The sequence below is a fragment of the Hetaerina americana genome, unplaced genomic scaffold (genome assembly GCF_022747635.1).
Source record: "Hetaerina americana unplaced genomic scaffold, ioHetAmer1.1.p SCAF_9, whole genome shotgun sequence".
Lineage (NCBI taxonomy): Eukaryota > Metazoa > Arthropoda > Insecta > Odonata > Calopterygidae > Hetaerina > Hetaerina americana.
In genome coordinates, this window is record NW_027287538.1 from 20,806,951 (window position 1) to 20,833,949 (window position 26,999).

General features: G+C 40.8%; 1 protein-coding gene across 4 annotated transcripts in view; it reads right to left on the reverse strand.

Annotated features, from left to right (window-relative positions):
- Nucleotides 1-26,999, reverse strand: part of LOC139698821 (alpha-tocopherol transfer protein-like) — a 95,666-nt gene that overhangs the window by 22,320 nt on the left and 46,347 nt on the right. For 3 of the 4 annotated variants that reach the window (XM_071597751.1, XM_071597753.1, XM_071597752.1), the window contains exon 2: nucleotides 10,158-10,344. In XM_071597751.1, the coding sequence (XP_071453852.1) occupies nucleotides 10,158-10,326 (169 nt within the window). In that variant the 5' untranslated portion in view covers nucleotides 10,327-10,344. Of the gene's footprint in view, nucleotides 1-10,157; nucleotides 10,345-10,531; nucleotides 10,540-26,999 lie in introns of those variants that run through there. The other variant, XM_071597754.1, reaches the window with a different exon arrangement.

Sequence of the window (26,999 nt, forward strand, 5' to 3'; positions counted from 1 at the left end):
GTCACGCAACTTGGCTCAGAGAAGGCAGACAAGCCACTGAAGCTATCTGACCTCGTCCAGCGGCTACTCGCGTCGTCAGCACTTCATGCGGCACGAACGGGTACTACTTTCCGGATGACCCTCGTATAAAAACACAGATGTAGATTTTTAGAATATAGACACACAAAGAAAGGACACAATATTTTATTTGACGTCTCGACAGCTCGGCTGTCGTCTTGAAGACGCCTTGACTCCTCCATTGCCTAACATTCTCCCCTCTATTACAGTCTTCAACATCCCGCTGCCGGTCAATACCCCCTACAGCCACTTTTCCTGCCTCCATAGGATTTCTCCCAACAAACCCCTCTCTTGGCCCACCATACCAAGTACTTCCTCATTTGTTTTCTTCTCTGTCCATTTCACCTTCTCCATTCTTCTCCACACCCACATTTCAAAAGACTCCAGTCTCTGTCTATCCTCCTGCTTCAATTACCACGTTTCCGCGCCGTACATAGCTACGCCCCATATCAAAGTTTTTACGAGTCTCTTCTTAACATCCTTACTCAACGTCCCCGTCATCAACTCCCTCCTCCTAGTGAAAGCCTCTTTGCCTAGCGCAATTCTTCTCCTTACGTCCCTACTGCTTAGACCGTGTTGGTTAAAAACACCTCCGAGATACATAAACTGTTTTACCTGCTCTATATTTTGCACCCCTATTCCCATCGTTAGCTTTAACTGTTTCTTTCTAGAAAATCGCATAACCTTTGTTTTATTAACATTGATTCTCATCCCATACCTGTCGCACTGAATTTCCAATTCACTAAGCAATGCTTGCAACCCCTTGGCTTGACAAACTAAAGCTTGGTCATCAGCAAACCTAACTGATTTTACGAATTCCCCGCCCACTTTCATTCCTACCTCCAGTTCTTCCCATGCCTCTTTGATCATTTCCTCTGCATACAGGTTGAACAGCAACGGTGATAATGGGCAACCCTGCCTTACACCTCTTCCTAACACTGCCCATCCTGACTCCCCGTTTCCCACCCGCACCTGAGCAGTTTGAGACATGTACAGGTTGCGGATTAGCCTCCTTTCCCTCCAATCTATTCCCATTTTCTGCAGAATACTCATTAGGTTTTCCCAATTCACTCTATCAAACGCTTTTTCGAAATCTACGAAACAGGCAAATACCTCCTGGTTGTGTTCTATCTTGCTCTCGATTAATAATCTCATGACTGCTATGGCATCACGCATACCTCTCCCCTTCCTAAACCCAAACTGATCATCCCATAAGTAATCATTTGCCCTACTCTCTATCCTTTTGTTTATGATCCTGAGAACAACCTTAGCTGCGTGGGATATCAAACTAATTGTCCTATAGTCCTCACATGACGTGGCCTTTACCTTTTTCGGAATAGGAACTGAAACTGATCTCACAAAATCTTCCGGCCCTATTCCTTCCTCATAAATACTACGGATCAGCCCATATAGCCTCTTCCTCCCACGATTTCCTAAACATTTCAATAGTTCCGAGGGAATGTTATCCACCCCCACGGCCTTATTTAGTTTCATCTCCCTTAATGCCTTTTCTATCTCATTGTCTAGTATGCCTGGACCTAAGCTATCTTCCTCTATGTCATGTTCCTCTTCTATGTCTATCCTTGCTGGCCTAAGTCCTTTGCTATATAATTCTCCTATATATTCCTTCCATCTCCCTTGGATATTTTATCTTTCAAATAGTATTTTCCACACGTTATCATAAACTTTTAACATGGATTTTCCCTGATTCCTTCCCGATTGAGTTTTAACCTTCTTTTATAGCGCATGAATTCAACCCTTTTCCTGTAGAATTTCCACATTTTCACACTGTTTTTTCCACCATAGTTCTTTTTTCTCTGTTTCTCACCCGCCTCAGTTTGTGATTTAATTGTTTTAACTTCTTTCAGCCTTATGCATTAATTAAATTTTTTCATTTCCTTCTATCGTCCATCTTTTTAACTATCTCGTAGGTAATCCAAGGTTTCCTTAATCCTTTCCCCATTAAAAGTTCCTAATATTTCCTTTGCAGATTTTGATATTTAATTTTTTATGCATCTCGATATTTCCTCGAGTTTACTCAGTTCCTTTTCTTTACTGATGATTTTCTCAACATCCTGCTTCCTTCCTTATCAATCCATTTAATGCTTCTGCATTCCATTACTTCTACATGATATCGAGAACGTAGTTTATTGGATACTAAGGTCAAATATTTATGAATATTGTGTTGTTAGTCGATATGAATTAGTGCGATAGAAATTTGGCCATTGTGTTTTAAATTATGGCTTTGAAATCAATCGCGAGAAAATGAAATTAATGAGATTCTTAAGATATTTTTTTAAGGTAATCTACCGGTTAAGGTAGGTTTTTGGATGGACACAACTAACCACCAAACAGATATTTTATTACTCCTAACAAAACACAAAATCCATCATCCTACTCTATATCAGGTCCCTCTTCATCTCTGAGTACTTTCTTCATCCCTTCATCCCGTCCAACATCCCTATCCTGTTCCTTCCCTTTCCTCTTTTGCCCAACATTCTACCCTCTATCACAGTCTTCAACATCCCACTGCCGGTCAACACCCCCTTCATCCACTTTTCCTGCCTCCATAGGATTGCTCCCAACAAACCCCTCTCTTCGCCCACCATACCAAGTACTTCCTCATTTGTTTTCTTCTCTGTCCATTTCACCTTCTCCATTCTTCTCCACACCCACATTTCAAAAGCCTCCAATCTACGTCTATCCTCCTGCTTCAATGACCACGTTTCCGCACCGTGAGTCTAATATAAAAAATATATAAAGTTTGGGGTGCGAACTTGAACCGGTGGTACAACCGTTAATCTATTTTGGATGTGATGAAATGTGATGTTATTAAGTGTGATGAAATGGATTGGAATGTGTCACTTTAAGGCACTGTTTTATAATATTTTTATGCTACACAATTCCATTAATGAAATTCCATGTTTCCTCGTATTTTAAAAATCAAAGCAAATGGTGTTGACGGAGGGTGTAAGGACACCAGCCATGCACATTCGATCATACATTTACTATTATGCATAATAGCTAATATACAAATACAATCCTGAACATACGTGGATATATGCGTAAGTACAAGAAGGAATAATGTGTCTGACCGAGTAATACACCAAATATTTGCTTTTAAGTAATAACAGTTGATAGTTTGTTTTCGATTTTCGTCGTGTTTTCCTACCGGGTGAGGAAATAGTCGAAAAATACGATACTGGGCCATTATAGTTTAAAACTTTTTAATCTACGACTCATGCAGAGTGAGGTTTTCAAATTATTTTCTGCCGTGAGATTGATTGGGGACGTATGTCCGTTAAATTGAAACAGATATACCTTTGCGAAACCTCTGGACTAAGCGGAAAATATAAAACCGCAGGGAAATTGAAAAAGAAACTCAACGCTTATTTGCACGCCCATAATATACAAAGACCATGAATAAAGCGCCGTAAATTCCTTAGGGAGGGACTTTCTTGCTCCGCGTGAATTCTTTTTCTTGCGGTTTGGCGTTTGAAATTATGCCACAGTAATCAACATTTAGAATGCCTTTTTTTTAATAAACTCTGAAGTTCACCTTGAACTAAACCCCCTGGGGCTTGGTAAATTGACCGCATTTTCGTAATCATACTGTATGTACTCTGCTTGCGCAGGTCCTGGGTTAATTTATTCTAGATGTTCCTAACCTATGTTACACGTACAGGTTATTAAGCTGGACCCTTCATTTTGTACCTTTTTACACAATTAATTTTTTTTCCAATAATTGCGTTACCCAAAATGGTATCGATCAAAATGAGAATTTATACTCGTGTGTATAAACACAGTAATCAACCCTAAGGTAGGTTTGGTGGTTGATGGTAGAGTTCACCCAGTACTAAGCCCTATACAGCGTGTGAAATTCACACATCAGGGTAGGGGGGCTAGTTCCTTTCCCTGTGCCGGTTATGGTTTCCCAGGAAGATCTGGTACCCGAAATATCACTTAGCTTGGGTGGCCAGGTACTTCCTCATTTGTTTTCTTCTCTGTCCATTTTACCTTCTCCATTCTTCTCCACACCCACATTTCAAAAGCCTCCAGTCTACGTCTATCCTCCTGCTTCAATGACCACGTTTCCGCGCCGTATATAGTTCATCATCAGCTATCAAAGTTTTAACGAGTCTTTTCTTAACATCCTTACTCAACGTAATAATTTGTAATTTTTCAATCGAAAAATACTGGTTACCAAATAGTAAAGGAGGTGATGCTTTTTAAAAGTGACATTTTTTTAAGAGTAAAAACCATTCGCCTTAACCGGGACAATTTATTTACCTTTCGAAGTATTAACATTATAATTCACCTTAGCGGATGACTTCGCTAAAGTTTCTATCGCACTATCTCCTGCACTTTCTTAGAATAATGCCTTTTCATCAACATTCCGCAAAAATTCGGCCTTTGATAGCTACCTAGTCTCCAGTTACTTCATTTGATACGTACGCTTAGTTCATTTCAAAGTATGAAATATTTTAACGCCGTTCAATAAACACTCTCCATTGGAAAAAGCGTGCAAACATTCATTGCGTGACCTTTAGGTGCCCAACTCGGATAAGCGAGCCTCTCCTTCCATGAAGGCGGTTTTTTTTTGCCTGGGATATGGGGACGATATTGGAGAAAAAATATGGGATTCGCATTTCGCCTCATCATCGTAGTCATTACTTCTGGAAGACTCTTGAAGATGATTCAGCTATAAACTTCGATTCAGTCATCACGCCGACCCATTTGACTGTAACCGCGTAGCTTGTTGGTTGTGGATATCGCATTGTTGGATTCCAAGAATGTGAAGCGCGCGCCCAATAATACATCACATTGTTGGATTCCAAAAATGTGAAGCGCGCGCCCAATAATTCATGTTTCAAAATTAACTTTTATTATACAATCATTGAAAATATATTTTCAAGGTATTTCTATTACATAATTCTTGGAAATTAAAGACTATTTGGAAATTTTCCGTTTTAAGATAGGTTTCGGATGTATACAATCGTGAACCGCTACATTTAGCGGTACTTTTTAGCTTAGTCTCGCCTGACGAGACAAAATCCGCACACTTCCTTCCTCACTTCATTTCATTCGAAATGCGCCTCTCCCGTCACTCCCATTACTTCATTTGCCTAATGTTTTCTCCTCTCTATGTATCGCAGTATTATTCAACATTCGCCAATCCAAATGTTCTGAATCTATCTCTCCTACTTCCTTTGGACTTCTCCCAAAGATCCTCTCTCCTCCTCCCCTTACCCATGGAATGTCTAGGACTTCTTTGTTTGTTCTCCTATCCGTCTATTTCACCATTTACACCCTCCTCCACACCCATATATTATCCAAAAAGCTTCCATTCTACGTCTGTCATCCTGCTTCAATTACCGTTTCCGCGCCGTACATAACTACACTCCATATCATAGTTTTGACACCTCTTTTCTTAATATTATTATTATTATTCAAAGTCAATATCATCAGATCCCTCTCAATTTGAAAACTTATTTGCCTAATTCAATCCCACCTGTCATGCTACGGCTATTTTGACCGTCTCTGACCAAAACACTACCGATACTTGTGAGTGTAAATTGTTCCACCTAGCCTTATTATTGCCTTCCTCTTTTAACTTTTACTCGTAACTTAGCCTTCCTTCTCATAACGCGGTAACGATTTGTAAACAACAAGATAGCAACCATTACATGACAACCGTGAATAAATCAACAAGATACTGATAAAAAATAACTTTTTTGCATTCCGTTCTTCATGCAAATTCTTCTGTTTGAACAATAATGGAGACAAGACAATGTAGGATAGACTTATTTGTCATCAATCAAGTGACAGCTGATTACGAAACGCACGAGATCCTTGCGGCTAAGGCATGGGCAATTAAATAGCACGCGTTATATAGCGTGACTAAACATTCTACATGGATTTAACCTCTCGCCAGCACCATCATCATCTCATATCTAGAAGGGGAAATTAAAGAAGCATTAGAATTGCGCATCAAAGTTATTCAAGGTGAATAGGAAAGATATTGACCAGTTCAGGTTCGCAGATGACATCGCACTAGTTACAGAAACGCGAGAGGATATGCAAGCAAATCTGAATGCCATGGACTAAGTACTTCGGTACTGTAATATTAGAATCAACAAGAAGAAAACTAAAATCCCTGTGTGTGTAAGAGGCAGCTGCTGAAGGCAGAAATCACGTTTCGAGGAGTGAAACTAGAGCAATTGGAATCAATTATCAACCTGGACAGCAGAGTATAATTTGAAGTAGTAGTAGTTTTGAGAGGAGGCGACCGACTACTGAGGTCATTTGCGCCATAGGGGATGGATAGGAAAGGATGAAGGATGAAGAGAAACCCGGCGTCGGCATTAGCCTACTCTTAACGAAATGCGCCAAGAGGTCTGCAGCTCAACGTCCCATCCAACGGACGGCGTACTCACTCAAAGTGCCCTCCACAAAGAACCTCAAGTAGGGATCGAGATACTTCTGAAAAACATTCAACACCACCGGGATTTGAACCCGGGCCCCTTGGGCGGGAAGCCAGTACGATAGCCACCTCACCATCTCGATCCCCGTATAATTTGAAATTGTAGAAGTTCGACAGACATCAAGCGATGAATGGTTCAAGGGACGAAGATGTTTATAAAGAAGAGGCAACTACTATATTAAAAGAAAACACCTGACATTGCAAAATAGGAAGCATTTCGTCATAACGTGGAGCACCGCATTCTACGGTTAAGAAACGTGGAACATTATTGATATGGGCAAGGAGATGAATTGAATTCTTTGAAAGCAGTTCGTCAAAACATTCGTCCAGAGCACCGCTTAGAGACGTGGAATATCATTTATATGGACAAGGAGATTAATGGAAGCCTTTGAAACGTGGCGCTGAAGATTAAATGCAGAAACAAAGTGAGGAACGAGGAAGTAATACATAGGCGCAGAAGAGGAAAGAGGACCATATGGAGAGAGCACTCTTCGGCAGAGAAGAACTATTCTATATATGATGTAATGTTGCCCAATGTGAAATGGATAGCAGCCACCTTTGCGTTGATATTCCGTATCCAGAGAAAGATGTATCCCAGGTAGTTTTAGCGAGATATTTCTCTAGTCATTTTGCTGACTGGCTAATTTCAACTCATTGTAAATATTGAAAATGACTCAATAATGTAATCAAGCAGTATTGGTTGCATGACGCTAGGCTAAAAGTTTATCCATATTGCAGAATAATTAAGTTAATTTACGATAATAGGCTCTTATATCGACTTAATTCTTCAAATGCCAACAGAAGAGCACCAAGGATTAATTCCAGCTCGCCACCATTCGTTTTAGTTTTTTCTGTTATCTCTCGGTCCGCATACTGGCTAATAAAAAAGTCGGGTATGCTAATTTATGGAAAAATAATGTATACATGAAGTTCCTATCGAGGCATGAACGTCTTTTAAGTCGTCTGAACAGCACTTAACGAGGAAAACAAGAGAGGAAATCTGTCAACATTGCAAAGGTTTATGTTTGGAGTGTTTGTCACGCGACCGTGATTTGAATATTTTTTTAATCCCCACTCAATGAAAGCCTATCTGAATTAGCACAATGGTAACAGGTGAAGAAATACATAGCGAGGATAGAACTATTGGAAATTTAACTTTTAAATGTAATACAAATTGTTATTGCATAGCAAGATGCTCTTAATTAGTTAGGAATATATGCACATATCAATTTCAACTTGGTGGGCGACATAGGGCTGATTTTTTTCGCGTACCCTGGATTTACAGATTACCTATATTCTTAAGCCCTGACAATCATGTCACAGTATAGCCATAAACCCTATAATGTTGTAATATGCTGATATTACAACAATTCAATAGATAGTTCTGCGTATTTTTTGACTTATTTCTTAATTCCATCTAAAATGCCTATTATTTTCCTCTCTCTGCCTTATTTTCCCAGGATTCTTCCCTCTCTATATGTGTATCACCTTCTTCCTCAACACCCCATTTAAGGCGTCCGCCATGGCACGGACGAAAGGTGAACTACTTTGTCTTCGGTGTGGGGTGTCGGGTCGATGCCTCTTTTGGTTGACATCGGGGGGAAACGGATGTCTTGCATGGAGAATAGGGTAAGTTGTAAAGGGTGGCAATGTCCGGTTTTGAAAGAAAAGAGGGGGTGGAGGTTCGGGTGGGGGTAGTTTTAGAGACAAGAAAAGTCCCACGTGGATGAAAGACTGGGTAATAGTGGAGTTTTTTAAGGAGGCCTTCGCGTCTTCGCGTGAGATTTCGAAGTGCCGAAGAAAGTATTTGGTTAAGTGACGGCATCAAGTGAGGGGATGGATTTGGATATGATTTTGGCTAGGGACAGCAGGTTGGTTCGATGTTCACTGAAAAGAGACAGGTAAAGGGAGAGAAGAACACGCGCGAGTTCGCGTGATTGTTGGATATGAAGGTGTGTAAGCGCGGATGATGGCTATGGCTAGCGCGGAAGGGTATTTTGATTACAAGACCATTGAGTTTATACCTTGGGATAAACATAAGGTGAGGAACTCGGAATGGCTAGCATATTGGGCTACTTTATGTTCATATATGCGGAATCGGTGCAGCCAATATTGGAAATGGTTAGGGTGATTCATTGAAAACAAAGGGGAATTAGATAGAAATAAAGGAAAATAAGGAAAACAGTGGTGAAGGAACGAGGACAGAACACTCGCGGAGACGATATGATGGTAGAAAAACAGGAACAGATGGCACAACGAAGGCGAAAAAAATAGTTTGTTGGCAATATCAGCCAAAAAATATAGTATATCCTCGAAAAATAACGCTCTTCAGTGATAACACAAAAATATAAAAAATACTTTGATAAAAACATTTACACCAAGAAACACAGAGAAAGGGCACTCACATATTTAGTTTTGACGTCTCGACGGTACGGCCGTCATCATCAGAATGTCGTTATCGGGGGAAGAGCGGAGAAGATATGTGTGGGGGGGTGGGGAGTGAGGGGAGGAGAGGTAAGGGACGAATAGGAAATGGAAAAGGGGGTGAGGGGATGTGTTGGCGGCTGTTAGATGGATTCAGTGGGCTTGATTCAGTCCGGGAGGTTTAAATGACTGGAGCACCCATGTATGCGCCATCTCGCGGGTTATCACCTCTATGCTGCTTGTAGATTAGGGAAGGGTTTCAATCACCAAAACAGAGAAGCAGTCATCAAAAGGTTGGTCGTGGGAGGCAGTGTAAGTAGGGATGGGATAATTAAGGAAAATAGGAAATTTGGTGGAAAAGCGGTGGTTTTTCATGCGGAGGGAAAGGATGGTGGTGCATTCACCCATGTAGAAGGCCGGGGCAGCAGTTACAGGAGAGGCGGTATATAAGGCTTTTTGAAGTGCAGGTGGTGGCAGGATAATTCTTGTATTGGGATTCGGTGGTAAGGAAAGTGGCGGGTCTTAGAAGATGATAGAATTTGTTGCGTGGGAAGTTGCATAGTTCGGAGAGGGGCGGACAAGATACAGAGGGTACCGTAGGTGGTCTTGTGGCCTTGGTAATGTCTCGCAAGGTCGACGGGCGTTTAAATGAAACGTAGGGACGATGTGGGAATGAAAGAGTTGTAGACTGACTGTTATGAATAATTGGGATGAGTTCACGGAGTATATGTTTAATTTTGTGGGTTCGAGGGAAGAAAGTGGTGATTCAGTTAGAGCATTTAGGGTATGTGGTATACAGAGAAATGTGTAGGGCCAGGGTTCGACAAAAACATACCCTAAGCTGGTAGAACACTTATAATAATATTACTCTAGTGACTCACTTACGAAGTAATCTCCAAACACGATCAAGGAAACGTTCGCTAATTGTAATGTGCCGGTGACCCAAATACGTTTCCGCATCGTGTGGTAATAAAAACATTTCATAACCGAATTATGCAATCCCGTAACTGATCTTAGGTCAATTCCAATTGAATAACCTCTGCACACCCAAGGCTCAATTTAAAAAAAAGGATTATTCCCGAAAATACGGGTCACGTCGGCGATCACAGGTATCGCGTATATTGCGTTCGTCATAATTAGCTCTATCATGAAGTTTCGTAATTATTACGTAAGGATTAGCAGCACAACTGACCTTGCAATAGTTTCCTGAGTTTCTGGACACCATTTTCCACGGCTTCCGGGGTCTCTCTGAGTTCAATCCTCGCAACTTCTTTCAGCGCAGGTCCAATGTCTTCTCCATTCTCGAACCTCAGCTCGTATTGGCCCATGCGCAGGTAGGGCGTGTTGTCGATGTCCTCCATGTTCAAGAGACTGGAGTTCTGTGAACAAGGTTTACGATCTCATTAATAACGACAATATACTCGGTAAAGAGCATGTATCAACAACAATATGGCAACCATAACAATGACAGATGTAAATTTAATAACAACATGTTGCTATTGATAATTATAGACATACGATTTTATGTAACTAAAAAATATTATTATCATTAGTTATTAATCTTACGATTTTATTTTAGTAGGATTTGAATGGACACAATAAGCGCCTATCGTTTTCCTCTTTTCTCATTTTCCTAACGTTGCCCTCCCTATCCCCGGTTTAAAACTCTCTGCTCTGCGTCCATTTAATCTGCTTCTTTGTCTGTTTTCTATTTTCGTTAGTTTCACCTTTTTCACGTGTTCTCAAGAGTGTCCAATCTAAGCATTGTCTTATCCAATGGCTAAGTTTCCACGCCGTGCAAAACCTTTCACCATACCAAAGTTTTCACTAACTTTTCTCAACATACTTACAGGGACGATGATAGGGACATTGAGATGTCATCGATGCCTTCCTTACTACGAAAGCGTTTTTTTTACTTCTTCTTATTTCACTGCAAGTTCGACCATTTTGGTCCATAACACCCACGAGATAGGTAAATTATTCCATCTTCTCTAGTTTTTGCCCGCCTGTTTCAACGTTTAACTTTAACTCCTTCTCAGAAAACCTCATTTTATTTGTTTTGTTTACATTGTTACGGCGATGATTTGTAAACGAAAAGATAGCAACCACAACAATGAGAGCCGTGAATAGAATAACAATATAGTTATCATAATAATGGATGAACGATTTAATGCATACGAAGTAAAATAAATAATAATAATAAAATAGAGAGTCAAATATTGGGAATTCCTTATTTAAAGTCCGGCGATTAATGTTGAATTTCCTGTAGATTTGGTAGGTACATAAACAACTTCATACTACAATAACTCCTTTAGACCTTTATGCTTTCTTACATCCCTTGAGCCTTTCCTAAATTCCTTGCCTAGTCTAATTCCCTCCCTCTACATCATTTAATCCCTCCACAGATCCTCAGCTCTACAGATCACCGTCTTCCTCAACATCCCGTTGCATCACTCAGGATAATCTGTTCCATCTCACTTGCCTTCTTTTTTTGTCTGATTTATTTTCTAAAACACCTTTTTTTTTCTAAAACTGTTTTTAAAAGGCCTAACTAACCCGAGTAAAAAATTTGGCTGGCTGACTAACTAAAACCTGATCATCAGCAAACATTAGCAATCTGAATGGCTCCCCATCTACTTTCAATCCTGGCTACAGCCTCATACATGTCTTTATTGCCATCTATTCCACATATACGTTGAACGGCCCATATGATAATAGACAACCCTGCCTGACACTGCCGATCCGGACTCTCCGTTCCCCACTCGCACCTGAGCAGTCTGGGACATGCACAGGTTTCGGATTAGCCTCCTTTCCCTCCAATCTAATCCCATGTTCCTAAAATTATAATTTAACTATGCCCAAATCACTGTTTTCAACTCTTTCTTAAAATGCAAAAAACATGCCAAAATATCCTGGTTATATCATTATTATTATTTATTTTATTTTATAGCAACCTTCAAGCCACCGTATGGGTATGTGGCAGGGGGTGAATACACACCAGACTACTTTTGACCCAATATACTGGCCCCCCCTAACAATTACATCTAAATCTGTCTCTTCTATACTTCAGTTCTCGAATATTATTGACATGGTCTCTCCTATCGTAGTACGATTGGGCTGATAAAACATTTTAGACATCACTGCTAAAAAGATGTCCTTCCAAACTATGCAGGAGATTTGTAATCTAATCTTCGATCCATTTAGTGATCCTTAGTCCAGCTTCTCTAATAATGTTGATACGTTACTCAGTCTACGTAACATGGCAACGTTTTACGAACCTATCTCCTCTACGCTGTTCGCGATCAAATTTGGTTTGGATTAATGTTACTTAATGTTCAGATATTCGGTCACTACTTTACGGAGACTTTCTCCCGTTTTTTTCCATCCTGCGAGGCAGACTAGACCGCAGAAGTTATTGAGACTAAAAGTTGGAAAGGTGTGGTATGAAAAAACCTCAAGGACTGTCCGAGTGTATGCCTCAGGGATAAAGAGAACTCGAGTCGTGCGGGATTGGAGAAAAAAACAGCAAAATAGCGAACGAACGAGGGAGATACTAGGGGTGGATTACAAAATATGATGATAGTTGATTGCGGTGAAACTGTGCGTTAGTTTGCATGTTTTATTGTGAGGGATGAAATTCGATGGGGATGATGAAAGAGGTGATGGAATGAATAGGGGAAAGATGCTGTGGTTTCTAAGAAAGTGGCTCAATCTGAATCTGAACTTAGATGAAGCTCAGTGTATGGGGTTTATAATGTCGTATGTAATCTACTGGAAATTATTAGGCTACGGATCAATATTTAAGTCTTAAATAATTCCTAAATAAGTCTTACGTGTTTTATTAAGAACATATTTTGGATCAATATTGAAGTCATAACTTGTTTTTTAATAACACTTCTTGGCGTGTTTTAGAAAGATGGGGGCTAATTTGAAAATTTTCTGTCCATCAATATATTTATTAAACATTAACACACACACACACACACACACACACACATATATATATATATATATATATATATATATATATATATATATATATATATATATATATATATATACACACACACACACACATGAGGTATGTTTATAAAGTAGGAGCCGTTTGGTCACAGGAAAAAATATACTCATATGAAACACATTTTATTGGCACTTTTAGTTAGCTAGAAACCTAATTCACTTCTCTACATAATCGCCGTTCACTTCTGAGCATTTTTCGTACCGCTGCACCAGCTTCTTTAACCCCTCTGCACAGAAGCTCGCCGCCTGGGAGTTGAACCAATTGACAACGACAACGTTCTTGAGTTCCTCTTCGGTTTCGAAATGTATCCACCGAGCCACTGTTTCAAGTACAAGAAGAGGAAATAATCGCTAGGTGCAATGTCAGGACTGTACGGTGGGTGGTCAAAGAGTTCCCAACGAAAATATTGAATTTTCTTATTGGTTTTGGCAGCAGTGTTTCGGTGCCCACCTTGTACATAATTTGTGGTATCCGAGGTTTTCCGTGACAATATTGTAGACAGTAGTGCGTAGGGAAGGGGAAGGGGAAGGGAAGGTGGAAACGAGCAGGTAACAAGTGCCAAAATATTTTCTTGACCGGGACTTGAACACCAGATCTTTCGACTTGCCGGGCCGATGCTCTAACCACTTGAGCTATCGAGGAAACATAATTTACTCTGAAATCTGCGGGGGCTTAATGCAATCAAGTGCCCCGATGTAGGTATGTACATTTATAATGACGTGACATAAGTTTTTCTAACTTCTCTATAACAAGTCCCTCTTCATTTCCATATACTTCCTTCGTTCATTCCGTCCAACATCCCTATCCTATTACTGTCCCTTTCTCGTTAGTCTAATGTTCTCTCCTCTACCACACTTTTAAACATCCCACTGCCAACCAATGTGCTTTGCATATATTTTTCCAAAGCGGAACCGACGAACTTGATCATTGTTCAGGTACAACAACCAGAAAGCAATCAAAACAATAAAGCGCGGTATTTATCAACACTTTACAATTAGACGATTGTTTAATAGTTTACGGGGTTTATCTGCAACGAAATTGGATAAATCAATTCAATGGGGAACTATTTTAAATTAACAATTTAATGATTTGGTGATAGTTTTCATGGTTCATATCTAGCTTAAACTAATTTATAAATCGGACAAATGCACCTAACGGTCAAGTTGGGGGAATACTTCCATCTGAACGTCGCCCTCGTCCATGTCATGTAGACGTCTAGCCCTGGACGTCTCATTCTCCCAAGTTCGCCGAACCAGGTTTAACAATTAGCCCTACGAGAGCACGCCCGTGTTTTCTTCCACCGCCAATCATCTCCAAGGCTCTCCTTTCATTACTTTCACCCTGTGTTCCATCCCTGCCCTAGAAACGCCGACCTGCCCCACGTTGCCCAGAAAAAAAAACAAAAAACCTTAAAGTCGCCTTCGGATGAAATGTTTTATTTCGTGTCCCAATCACAAAAAGAAAAAAGATTTGCAAGAAAAAGATATGTTCCTCGTTTCACTCGCACTTAAGCGTTTAAAGGTGAGTTGTCGGCTTGAAATGGTGATTCAGAGCGGTTCCGGATGGGGGCATTACTCCGGGAAAGCGCGACGCCGGCTTAGGGGGTTGGTTTTTGCGGTTGGACGCTTCGCTTCGTCCGCGAGGCTTGTCTGGTGAACTGCCGATCCGAGTTTCATCATTTCTTTTGAGAGAAAGGGAGTGTAGATCCAGGAAGCCCATGGATAAAATTCGTTGAACATGCGCAACAGTACAAGAATAACAACAATTTACTCGTTAGCCATGTCATTCTTGAAGTTGCTGAATCTATTACTTGGCCATTGTCGATTTTATTAGCTTTCTGACAATTATTATACTTATCAAATGGACTACCTCTTGTCTGTCTGATATTATTTCCTTATTTACTTCTTTTTGTGATATAATAGCAATTACCATATAAAAGTTGGTGTCCTTTCATATATATAGAGAGATACATGTAAAATAGGTAGATAGATTTACGATGTTATTTTTCCCATGAACGGTAAGGGATCAGAATAACGTTATCTGATGGCGCTAAGCGGGAAAAGTATTTTGAGTCAAAAGCAGTCAGGTGCGTATTCACCCCCTGCCATATATCCTAGCGGTGTCTTGGAGGGTACAATGATATTAAAATAATATATTTACATTGTTTAGGAAGGGTTCGGATAGTTCTGTAGGCAAGGTAGTCCAGTCAACGATCGTTGGTTTGAGAAATGAAGAAAGCATATATATTCGTTCTTTCCGCCCGGTATTTAACCTTGTGGTAATTTCTACCTATGAAGTTATCTAAATAATTAGTAAGTAATGCGTATAACTAAGACGATCTATTGACTCGTGCAGTCACGATCCAACCTTCTTTATTAATATCTTAATTCATATACGTAGAAAAGTAGAAGAGTACACTCAGTGAGGAAATTATAGATCCATTACTTTAATTATCTCATTACTTATTTTTCAAATTAACCTCGAATTTATCATTGATCGGAAAACAGCCATTATTTGGCTATGAAATCGGATTTTGAAACTTGAAAATATCAGTACTAATACCCAAGCCCAAGACGGAGAAAACCCGACCTAAACGGGAATAGAACCGCGACCTCTGGGTGAACAGGCGGGGACGGTACCCTATCATCAAAGGGGCCAGCAAAGAGTAAAGATTCGACCTTTTTGAATCAAAACGACGATTTTTCTCTCACGACGTATGTAAGCACCTACGGGACAAAGACTGCTAGTCATTTAAATTTACTTCGGGGCAGGGGTCAGAGGATAGTTCATGTCGTTAAATCATCGACACAATGGATTAAAGGAATGACCCCGCGAGTGAGACCTCTAAACATTGTCTTTCCTGTTTCGACGTTTAAAATGCGGCCTTGTTACGCAACAATAACCTTGGTTTCGTCTCCGTTCGTGTAGCAAAATTGCGAGGGCGTTCGTGTTTTTACAGTAAAAAGGTACACTTGCAAAAAGTACCTGTTTATTTGTTCGATTGCGACAATTGTTTACAACTATCTGCTAAACACCACTTGTTATACTTTCGTTAGCCTGTCTCGTGTGTCAACAATCTTGAGCCAGACATAACCAACAATCCGCATCCATTTTTATTTTATTAGGTAATCTACCGGTTAAGGTAGGTTTTTGGATGGACTAATTAAATAATTTGTGACCCCTAGCGAAACCCAATACCCCACTCTACATCAGACCCCTCTTCATCTCCGAGTACTTTCTTCATCCCTTCATCCCGTCCAACATCCCTATCCTGTTCCTTCGCTTTCCTCTTTTGCCTAAGATTCTCCCCTATATCACAGTCTTCAACATCCCACTGCCGGTCAATACCCCCTTCATCCACTTTTCCTGCCTCCATAGAATTACTCCCAACAAACCCCTCTCTTCGCCCACCATACCAAGTACTTCCTCATTTGTTTTCTTCTCTGTCCATTTCACCTTCTCCATTCTTCTCCACACCCACATTTCAAAAGCCTCCAATCTACGTCTATCCTTCTGCTTCAACGACCACGTTTCCGCGCCGTACATAGCTACGCTCCATATCAAAGTTTTTACGAGTCTTTTCTTCCGCATCAATTATCACTTGATTATTGTAATACTTTGGTGATTCATATATACGACCCTATCTCATTGCTCATGCCACAGAGAGAAGATTCTAGGCAGGCCGCGGGAAGGAAAATGAAAGTATTCAATGGGGGGTCCTTTCAAATTCATTCGCGTTTTTGGATTTGTGTTCTTTGGGCAGCCGCGTGATATGCATGCATTAGCGCTGCATCAGTTCAATGTAAAACTGTTTTGTTAGTCGCAAATATTGTATACTTCTCTAGATGTCAGGAAATGCGAACTTTTGATAATAAAACATAGGTGCATACATTTCTAACCGCTGTCTTTCAAGGTAAAAATTGAAAAAAAAAAAGTTTTGAAGTTATTTTTGGAGATATTTGCAACCAAACTTCGGGTTAATGACGATGTTTTTTCAATCCATTTGATTGATTCTTTAGATGTATATACAACCTTGCATACTTCTTTCGCCTAGGTCACATATCTGCATCGTTTTCCGTTCAAATTACCAAATATATATATTTATATGTATGTTAATATTCTTGGTATTCTACCGGTTAAAATAAGTTGGATGAAGTGAATGAAGGGGGTATTGACCGGCAGTAGGATGTTGAAGACTGTAATAGAGGGGAGAATGTTAGGCAAACGAGGAAAGGGAAGGAACAGGATAGGGATGTTGGACGGGATGAAGGGAGGAAGAAAGTACTCAGAGCTGAAGGGGGACCTGATGCAGAGTGGGATGTTGTGTTTTGCTATGGGTCACAAATTATTTAATTCGTTATTATGTCCAATGTGGGTCGCGGTAGTCCAGTGTGTAGAGCGTTGGACTTCTGACCGGAGGGTCCCGGGTTCGATTCCCGGGCAAGGCACTCTGGGCACCTGCAGCTTCACCCAAGGTCAAGTGATTTTTCGGGTACCATATCTTCCTGGGAAACCATAACCGGCACAGTGAAAGGAACTGACCCCCTACAATGATGTGTGAATTTCACTGGGTGAACTCCTACCAAACCGACCTTCGGCTTGATTCCTATTTTTATGGTTTTTTTCAATATACATATGTTTGGGGTGATATAACTCATCCATATTTTCAACGCGACCTGAATAGTGCAGCAATTCTTTTATAATTGCCTATTTTGAATTGACTCCAAATTCCATGCTATAACAAACCGCTGATTTTCAATCCTAATTCTGCTCAATTTTTACATAAATACTAATTTTCATTGTATTTTGTCGGAATGCAAATGTTTGCCCACACGATAAGACGTCCATCAAATCAATAATTTTCCTCAGACGGTTCTTGAATAACCAATCATTGGCGTAAAAAAACTCGTCTAATGAGTCTTATTTCCATTTGACCAACAGTCCAGGTACTTGTTGCAATCAAATAACTTTTTCTACATCTACATAACACTCCGCAAGCCGCCGCAAGGGCGTGTGGCGGGGGTTGTTAGGTCGCCAACCGTAAAAAGGAACAATACCACATAGAAAGACAACAACATGGAAAAGTACACTCACAGCAGCGCACACACTCATGCAAAAAACCTTTCATCCAACACTCATGCAAACACATATACCAACAAACAACTGCACCCCAGGATGCAGCACGAAAGCCATCCAACAACACGCAAGCCAGGACATAACAAGCAAGAATGCGAAACACCACCACCACACGAACATGCAACACAAAACACTCTCTTCACGTGCTGAATTAAAGAAACTGAATGGGGTAATTAAATCATTTATGCAGCCATGCTCTCCTGCGTCATTTTGTGCCTTGTTTTCCCTATTGCCTGTATGTCTTCGTATGATTAGAGGCTAAAAGACAAGAACCCTGTAGGCCACGTGGCATCAGATCAAACTTTATATACTGAATAATAAACTATGAATATCACGGACATTTCCTGTCCCGTCTGACCGGCGTAACTTGTGATTTCCTTGAATTGCGCACGTATATTCAACTCGAACTAGAATGACTCAGACCTGCGATTGCTGGGGATGGCGGTACACATTCGCCTCTATAAAACTACCCTTTCCCTGCCGCAGATCTGACGTTCTCCTTGCCCTTGGTGACCATGACGGGCATTCAGGTGAGAGCCACAGACCGTCTGCCTACGGCATTATGTACTTATGTCCTTCGGCTCTCATCCTGCTTGACCGTGGAAGGTTTCTCACCCTCGGGAGCGTGGAGAACTGCATCTCCACGCCCTTTGGACAACCTCTGAAAGGGGTGGTTCCCCTCGCTACCGCAAGGAAACAAACTCTAACGTATCTCCCTGCCTTTTTCAACTTTGAGGTTAATATTACGCCTGGCTGGGTGTAGGATAGAATCCATTACGCTTCATGAACCACTTGTTTCAGCTTTTCCAGGGCTTTCGGAATATTTAGCCATTCCTTCTTGAGGCCGGAAGGGGTGACATGTCTCGCATCTTTTCGATATACAACTCTGTGCCTACCTGCCTCTTTCTCCCGCAAGTAGCCACTTTTGTATCAATTCAGTGATTTAGAAACGTAGCGATATAGTCTGGTAGCTCTTAACTATCCTTTTGGTATGACGGGGCAGGTTTCCCAACAGTAACATCGACTCGTTAGAACCTGCGTATGTACGCATATGTGATTTAACAAATTGATACTGGGAATCAATAACGTGACTGTGGTAACCTATGGTATCGAACCAAGATATATAGGGTAATAAATAACATATATAGTAGTGAGATATTTAGGGTAATATCTTACCACTATAGTAGTAACTACTCGTTCTCCATGGGGAGCTACCGACGCATCGGTCACAATACATATTGGGTATCGGTTTGATGCAGGGGCTAATGTATTGGCTTCCAAAAATGAGGGGCCTAGTTCGAATTTCTACTTTATCATGATTTTTCAGATACGCCATGTGTCGGATGAGACGTTAACCTTTATAACCCCTTGGCATCTCCTCGTTACCTGATTAGGCCCATGCTGACGCCAAGTTTCTCTCTCCACCATGAAAATCCAGCTTCCGCCAAAATACCCGCTTTTCTGTACATTTTCTTATGTGGTGCGGGTCGCCTGAATGAAGGTTATCTTTAATTCTCCTTCGCCCTTTCAGTCATTTTTTCTGAATATAGTAGCAAGCACACAGGTATACTTTTACGCACCTTTTACCTACAGAAGTACCTCTGGAACATAGCTGGACATCTATCAAGTCTGTCCGAAAGGAAAAACTAACTACCCTCTCGACGGAAAAGAATAAGGAACAGAACATAGCCCGCCCTTTTCATTCCTGGATCTAGACCCCCGCCATTCAGAACCCAGCTGACACGGAATATATTTTTTTAAACAAGTTAATTCACTGGAAAACATTGCGCCAGCCTTCATTTTATACGATTCTTCTAAAAAATACTTCGAAATTTCACGTGAGATCGAATTAAGGCTGTTCGAAATTCACTTCTTCCTAAAGTGTTCTGTCAATATAAGACTACGACTACGGCCATATTGGTCGTTGATGACCTATGGGAGGCTGTCGAAACCCCATCTACTTAGTTTCATTCCCATTTAGCAAACATACCAGGGAGTTTTGACTTTCAGACGATTCTCAACATATATCGAAGTGGCGACGATATAGAGAGACGAATGAAAATTCATTTTTGGATTCGTCGGTAGATGAATACTTCATCGAGTAATCCGAATAGGTGAGTGCGTGTTACAATATCGGCTACAGAGGAAATTGAATATCGACTATCGTCCATATACTAGTAATAGTAATTCAAACAAAAGTTCAAAAGTAACAGTAATTCAAATCTACCAAATTGTACACAATGTTCCAGCTTCGTTCTCTCAGTTCTCTATTTTTTATGTTGAGTTAATAAAGCATGCCCTAACTTACAGCGTGAATTTGGCTTTAGTGTTCATCTACGTCTAAATCTACATAATACCCGCCAATACGCAAGCCGCCGCAAGGGCTTGTGTCGGGGGGTGTTAGGTCACCAACCGTAAAAAGGAATAATACCACATACAAAACAACAATGTGGAAAATTACACCCACAGCAGCGCACACACTCATGCAAAAATCCCTTCATCCAACACTCATGCAGACACATACCATAAACCAACAAAAAAAATGCACCCCAGGATGCAGCACAAAAGCCATCAAACATAACGCAAGCCAGGACACAACAAGCAAGAATGTGAAACACCACCACCACATGAACGTGCAACACAAAACACTCTACCCCCCGCGGAGACTGTAAAAGGCAGGGAATGCGACCCAACGTTGCAGGTAGCAGGAATTTCCTCCGGGGGATTGAAAGAGGGACGAGGGATTGAAAGGGAGACTTACAAACAGATGAACAGAACACTAATGAGGTCATTCGGAAAGAATGGGTTATTATAACAAACACACGAGGTCAGTGGAAGAGCAGGCAATTGAGTAGAACTAATTATTCCCTAGACGCTGAGGGTGGCAAATGTTTTCATTAGATTGCGTGCCTCCCCCCTTCCTAAACCCAAACTGATCATCCCCTAAGTATTCCTTTGCCCTGCTCTCCATCCTCTCATTGATGATTCTGATAACCACTTTAGTTGAGTGGAACATCAAACTTATTGTCCTGTAGTCCCCACATGATGTAGCCTTTACCTTTTTCGGAATAGGAACTAGCACTGATCTCAAAAAGTCTTCAGGCTAGATTAATCTCTCATAAATGGTACCGATTAGTCCATAAAAACTTTCCTCTCACACTTTCCTTAACCTTAGTTAAGGTAAGTAAAAAGTAGTTCTGCGGGAATGTTGTTTACCCCCACGGTCTAATTTTATTTCATTTCCCGCAATGCCCTCTTTATGTCTCATCGTAAAGTATGCCTGGCCTAAACCATCCCCCTCAACGTGCTTCATATTCTCATTTCTACAACCAATCTTTATGGCCTAATATTGGGTGAACATAATGAGTAAACAGTTGTTCAACAATCAATAGCGGATATTTTGATGAATAATCAAACAAACTAGATAATAGAAACAATATATCAATTACAATAATTGAATCAACTCATGAGCAGGAAACCATTGTTTCAGCTCAAGGCAAATTGGTAATCTGGACGTCATTACTTGATATATAAGCCACCAATACTGATCCAACCATCTGTCAACAAATAAAGAAGAAATTACGTTAAATTGAAGAATTTTTGTGCACAAAAGGAGAAGTTTGCTGCCAGAAACAATATTAAAGAAGTTGAATATCAGGAATAAATTTCCCAGAACGTCACACGGAATTCAACCCGAGATATCTGGTCAGTATTCCATCACTCTAGCCACTTGTCCACTACACCTATTTACGGGAGGAGTGGTCATAAAAAAAGAAAGTAAATTTGAAGGCATGAAAATATTGTTCTGAAACAGAATTGAGAGCAGGGTTTTGTGAAACGTATCTTAGCGATTGGTGACCGGTTATGATGTTGCCAGGGTTTTCACATAGCCATTGCAAATATATCAGTTTCCGCTTGCGCAGAACGCTTTCGCGCAGTAATGACGTCAGGATCTCACTGTTTATCTTGAAAAGCGTCATAAATTTAGGATGACAACTCAAACCAGTTCGGAAATTTACTCTAGTAATCGTTCTCGTAATTGTAGCAAAATCACAAACGATGTTGATATAGGGTAACAAACAAACTAAGATAACCACAATAATTTTGAGTCCACAGTTTATTTGTTGATACAGCATTGAAAATGAAAGATTTATTTTTGTTGTATTATTGCTTAAAAATTTTTCTTTATTGGGAGGTTTTGTCGATGTAAAAAAAACAATTTAATACCATAATAACACTTATTTGGGCTCAAACGTTCATTGGTTGATAATTTATTGAAATATAAAGGGCGATCGGGATTGGTGCGGTAGCTATCGTACTGGCTTCCCACCCAGAGGACCCGGGTTCATATCCTGGTGGTGTTGAATATTTTTCAGAGGTATCTCGATCCCTACTTGAGATGCTTTGTGGAGGGCACTTTGAGTGAGTACGCCGTCCGTCGGATGGGACGCTAAGCTGCAGACCCCTTGGCGCATTTCGTAAAAGAGTAGGCTAATGCCGACGCCGGGTTTCTTTCCACCCCTCATCCTTTCCTGTCCATCCCTAATGGCGCAAATGACCTCAGCTATCGGTCGCCTCCCCTAAATACTACTACTGCTTGAAGTATAAAGGTCATTTCACGTATTATCATGTCGAAAAAATTTCAAATGATGCATTTAGGGCAGCAAAAAGATCTAATGAATTCCAAGATCACACTAATTTGGAGTCAAAAATTCATTTATCAATAATCTGTTGAAATTAAAACTTTTTTACATATTATTATGGGGAAAATGTTTTTAATAACCTGCGCTCTAAATACCATGTGCCATATTCCACACTCTGGGTGAATTGAGCGAGAATTCTCTATCTTCAATGATGTCTACTTGAGAACGTGAGCTCAAGAGGACGGATGGAGTGAGTGAATACTATTAGGAAACAACCTATGCTCTCTCGATTGCTTCACGTAATTGTGAGACAGACCTCCTATTTAATTTCCCAGCGGAGATGTCGAGGAAAAAACTAGGAATTATATCACGAGAAACTCTGAAGAGAAATTGGAAAATTACTACTTTTGGCCTAAAAAAATAATGAATAAAGAATTATATTTTGTTGATAATATGGCCCATAAGCATGACAATCTAATCGGTACGTATGCCGGATTGATTCGTCGTGAAAGGTGAATTTCTCCTTTGCCGTTAGAGAAACACTTTGAGGTTATATGGGCAGAGAAACTATGAGAAAACTCTCTTACCTATGATTTCCTGGGATTACAAAACAAAAAAGAAATATTTTATTCCAAATCTTTCTTGACCCGACTCTTCTTAAAGTATCTTCCCTATAGCGAAACTGAGATAAATCCTTGTAATTCCACTAAGCTCCCCTGGGATTGATAGTTGAATAATGTTTAATTATCAATAAATAAGTCGTAAACTTCGCCAAGACAAACGCCGGTAGGAGCTGTTACGAGCGACATACGTGTACCATTGGGAACGCTGGGAAATCCACCGTACAGTCATCTACATCTACATCTACTTAATACCCCGCAAGCCGCCGCAAGGGCGTGTGGCGGGGGGTGTTAGGACACCACCCGTAATTTAGAAAAGAAAAAGAAAAAAACCGCATGCAATAACCACAAAATCATATATCCACAAAAAAAACATGGCATACATTCATGCATGAACACTTACACCCCACAAACATGCAAACACTCAATCTACATCTTACATACACATGCACCTGAAAGTATACCTAACAGCTTTGCAGTGTTTAACTTTGCTCCGACTTGTAAATTCAATGTTTTCAATATTTCTAAAGTGACTTCGGTTTCTTACTATTATGATTTCTGATTGTTCGGGGAAAGAATGAGTATTTGTACCTATCTGTCCTGGAATCTATCTCCCTTAGTTTATCTTTGTGGTCTGATCTACCTAAGTAGTGTGGGGCCATTATAATTCCTTCAGTGTCATAGTTAAACTCGTTTGTTCTGAACCTTTCTATAAGTCTAGGCCTGGCTTGTTCTCTCCGTACTTCAAGTTGTTCCCAGCCTAATTCCCCTAAGAGATCTGTCACACTTGTGTTCTTCCGAAGCGATTTTCATTTGTTCGGGTCCTTATAAAAAATCATTTGGGTGGCAGTAGAGGTTACTCATTTGCTGCAAAGTAAACAAAATATATCTATGCTGCTGGCTATCAAGGACTGGTAAAGAAATGGGATGTGTCTCTAAACATACAACAGGGTGAATACGTAGAAAAGAGAAAACAATTCCATAAAGTTACTTTGATTATTGGGTGCTTCTATCCAGATTTACGAGTTATGTATCGACACACCCTTGTATACAATATTGTACAAGTATAATTCTTAAGCACTTGTAAGTTAAGTACTTAAGTATAATTCTAGCCTCCAACGCGAATATGCATAGTTCAACCTAAGCCGGAGTATCATGACTGAGTCGACGCAACACGTTTCGTCTTGTAGCTAGCCTAGCTTCTTCGGCCTCTAAATATCGCCATGACTGTAACGGCCGCGAATGGCTGTTAACGGTTAAGAGGGAGAGGTTACCGGCCGCGTCGGGTTTTATGCGCGGGCAGACAAGAGTCATCGCCCACACACACACACACACGCACCCCCCCCCCCTTCCACCCGTTTTCCCTGAGAAGCACAACTCTTAGGCCGGAAGGGAATGGAGGAATGTTTTTTTTTACTCCTTCGCGATCCAAAAGGCTTGAGAAAAAAAAGCGCGGATGATAAAAAGAAAAGTCACGAGGAGTGATGACCGTGAATGAGAGACACCATTGCTCCCCGCTTCGTCCTTGTTTCCAGTCTCCGCAAAGACGCTTACCGAAGGAATTTCCGCTCATTCGTTTGCTTGCCTGTTTCTTTTCTTTCTAATGTAGGCATTAACTTAGCCGAAATGGGAGGGGTGAGTGGGCTAAAAATGTCTAGACGTCGTCCCGTCCTCCCATTCCGAGCTGCTGGCATTAAGGCGTGTACAATAATATGCGTGGCAGATTAGCACGCACGCCTCTCGTTCATCGTTCGCGTGTCTTGACTGATATTTTTTTTTTAAGGTAATCTACCGGTTAAGGTAGGTTTTTGGATGGACACAACTACCAAACAAATATTTTATTACTCCTAACAAAACACAAAATCCATCATCCTACTCTATATCAGGTCCCTCTTCATCTCCGAGTACTTTTTTCCTCCCTTCATCCCGTCCAACATCCCTATCCTGTTCCTTCCCTTTCCTCTTTTGCCCAACATTCTACACTCTATCACCGTCTTCAACATCCCACTGCCGGTCAACACCCCCTTCATCCACTTTTCCTGCCTCCATACGATTGCTCCCAACAAACCCCTCTCTTCGCCCACCATACCAAGTACTTCCTCATTTGTTTTCTTCTCTGTCCATTTCACCTTCTCCATTCTTCTCCACACCCACATTTCAAAAGCCTCCAGTCTACGTCTATCCTCCTGCTTCAATGACCACGTTTCCGCACCGTACATAGCTACGCTCCATATCAAAGTTTTTACGAGTCTTTTCTTAACATCCTTACTCAACGTCCCCGTCATCAACTCCCTCCTCCTAGTGAAAGCCTCTTTGCCTAGCGCAATTCTTCTCCTTACGTCCCTACTACTTTGACCCTGTTGGTCCAAAACACTACCGAGATACGTAAACTGTTCTACCTGCTCTAGATTTTGCCCTCATATTTTAATGTTAAGCTTGGCCTTTTTCTTTCTAGAAAATCGCATAACCTTTGTTTTATTAATATTGATTCTCATCCCATACCTGTCGCACTGAATTTCACTACAGACAGGAATCGATTGAAAAGCTCGCGTGTGTCCGTGGAAACGCCAGACTCAAGGGTTTTTAGATAACGACCAGAGATAATCTAGTCACGTCGTCACCTGTTGCTTTTCCCCTTGTGCGCATGCGCTATTTACCTCCTATCACCCCCTCCCGGTTCCCTCTATGGCCGCGCGATTCGAGTGTCTTGTTGCCTGACAAGGCATGCTATAGTTTCCGGTCACTTAAAAAAAAAAAATTAAGAGGAAAAAAACCTTTTTCCGAGTTAACCTTATACAACTGCACAAGTCCTAATGACCTTTTCGCGTCACTCAATTGAAACAATTGAAATAGCACAGGACCTAAATTTTCCCAAGTGTTACATTTTTTTTCAACCTACCGGTTTGAAACGTTATGACGCCAATCCGGTTTTTTTACTGATGGTAGTTTTAATTCTCAGATTCGGTTGTGAAAATTGAATACATATAATTAGCGAAGGTGGGTCGCGGTAGTCCAGTGGTTAGAGCGTTGTACTGCTGACCGGAGGTCCCAGGTTCAATTCCCGGGCACAGCACTCTGGGCACCTGCAGCTCCACCCAAGCTAAAGTGATTTTTCGGGTACCAGGTCTTCCTGGGAAACCATAACCGGCACAGGGAAAGGAACTGGCCCCCCTATCCTGATGTTTGAATTTCACACGCCGTATAGGGCTTAGTACTGGGTGAACTCTACCATCACCTACTAAACCGACCTTCGGGTTGATTAATGTGTTTATGGTTATGTTTTAATTAGCGAGGATGCGTGTAATCTATATAATGTCAAATTAAACAATATCTTGACTTTTATGTGTGCACCCGATTGATAGGATATACGATAGATTATCAAACTTTCAGTACCCGTGCCATGTTTAGATAACCCGATAACAATCGCAACGAATGAATTGACTGCAAATCATAACGTGGATCGGCCATTTATTTGCATTTTTATTTTATTTTAGTACCCTGCCAGCCACCGCTAGGGTGTGTGGCAGGGGGTGAGTGCACAACAATCTAATTTTGACCCGAACATAACCCTACCGCGGTCGACAATGTTATTTCATCTTATTCTGATTCCTTAT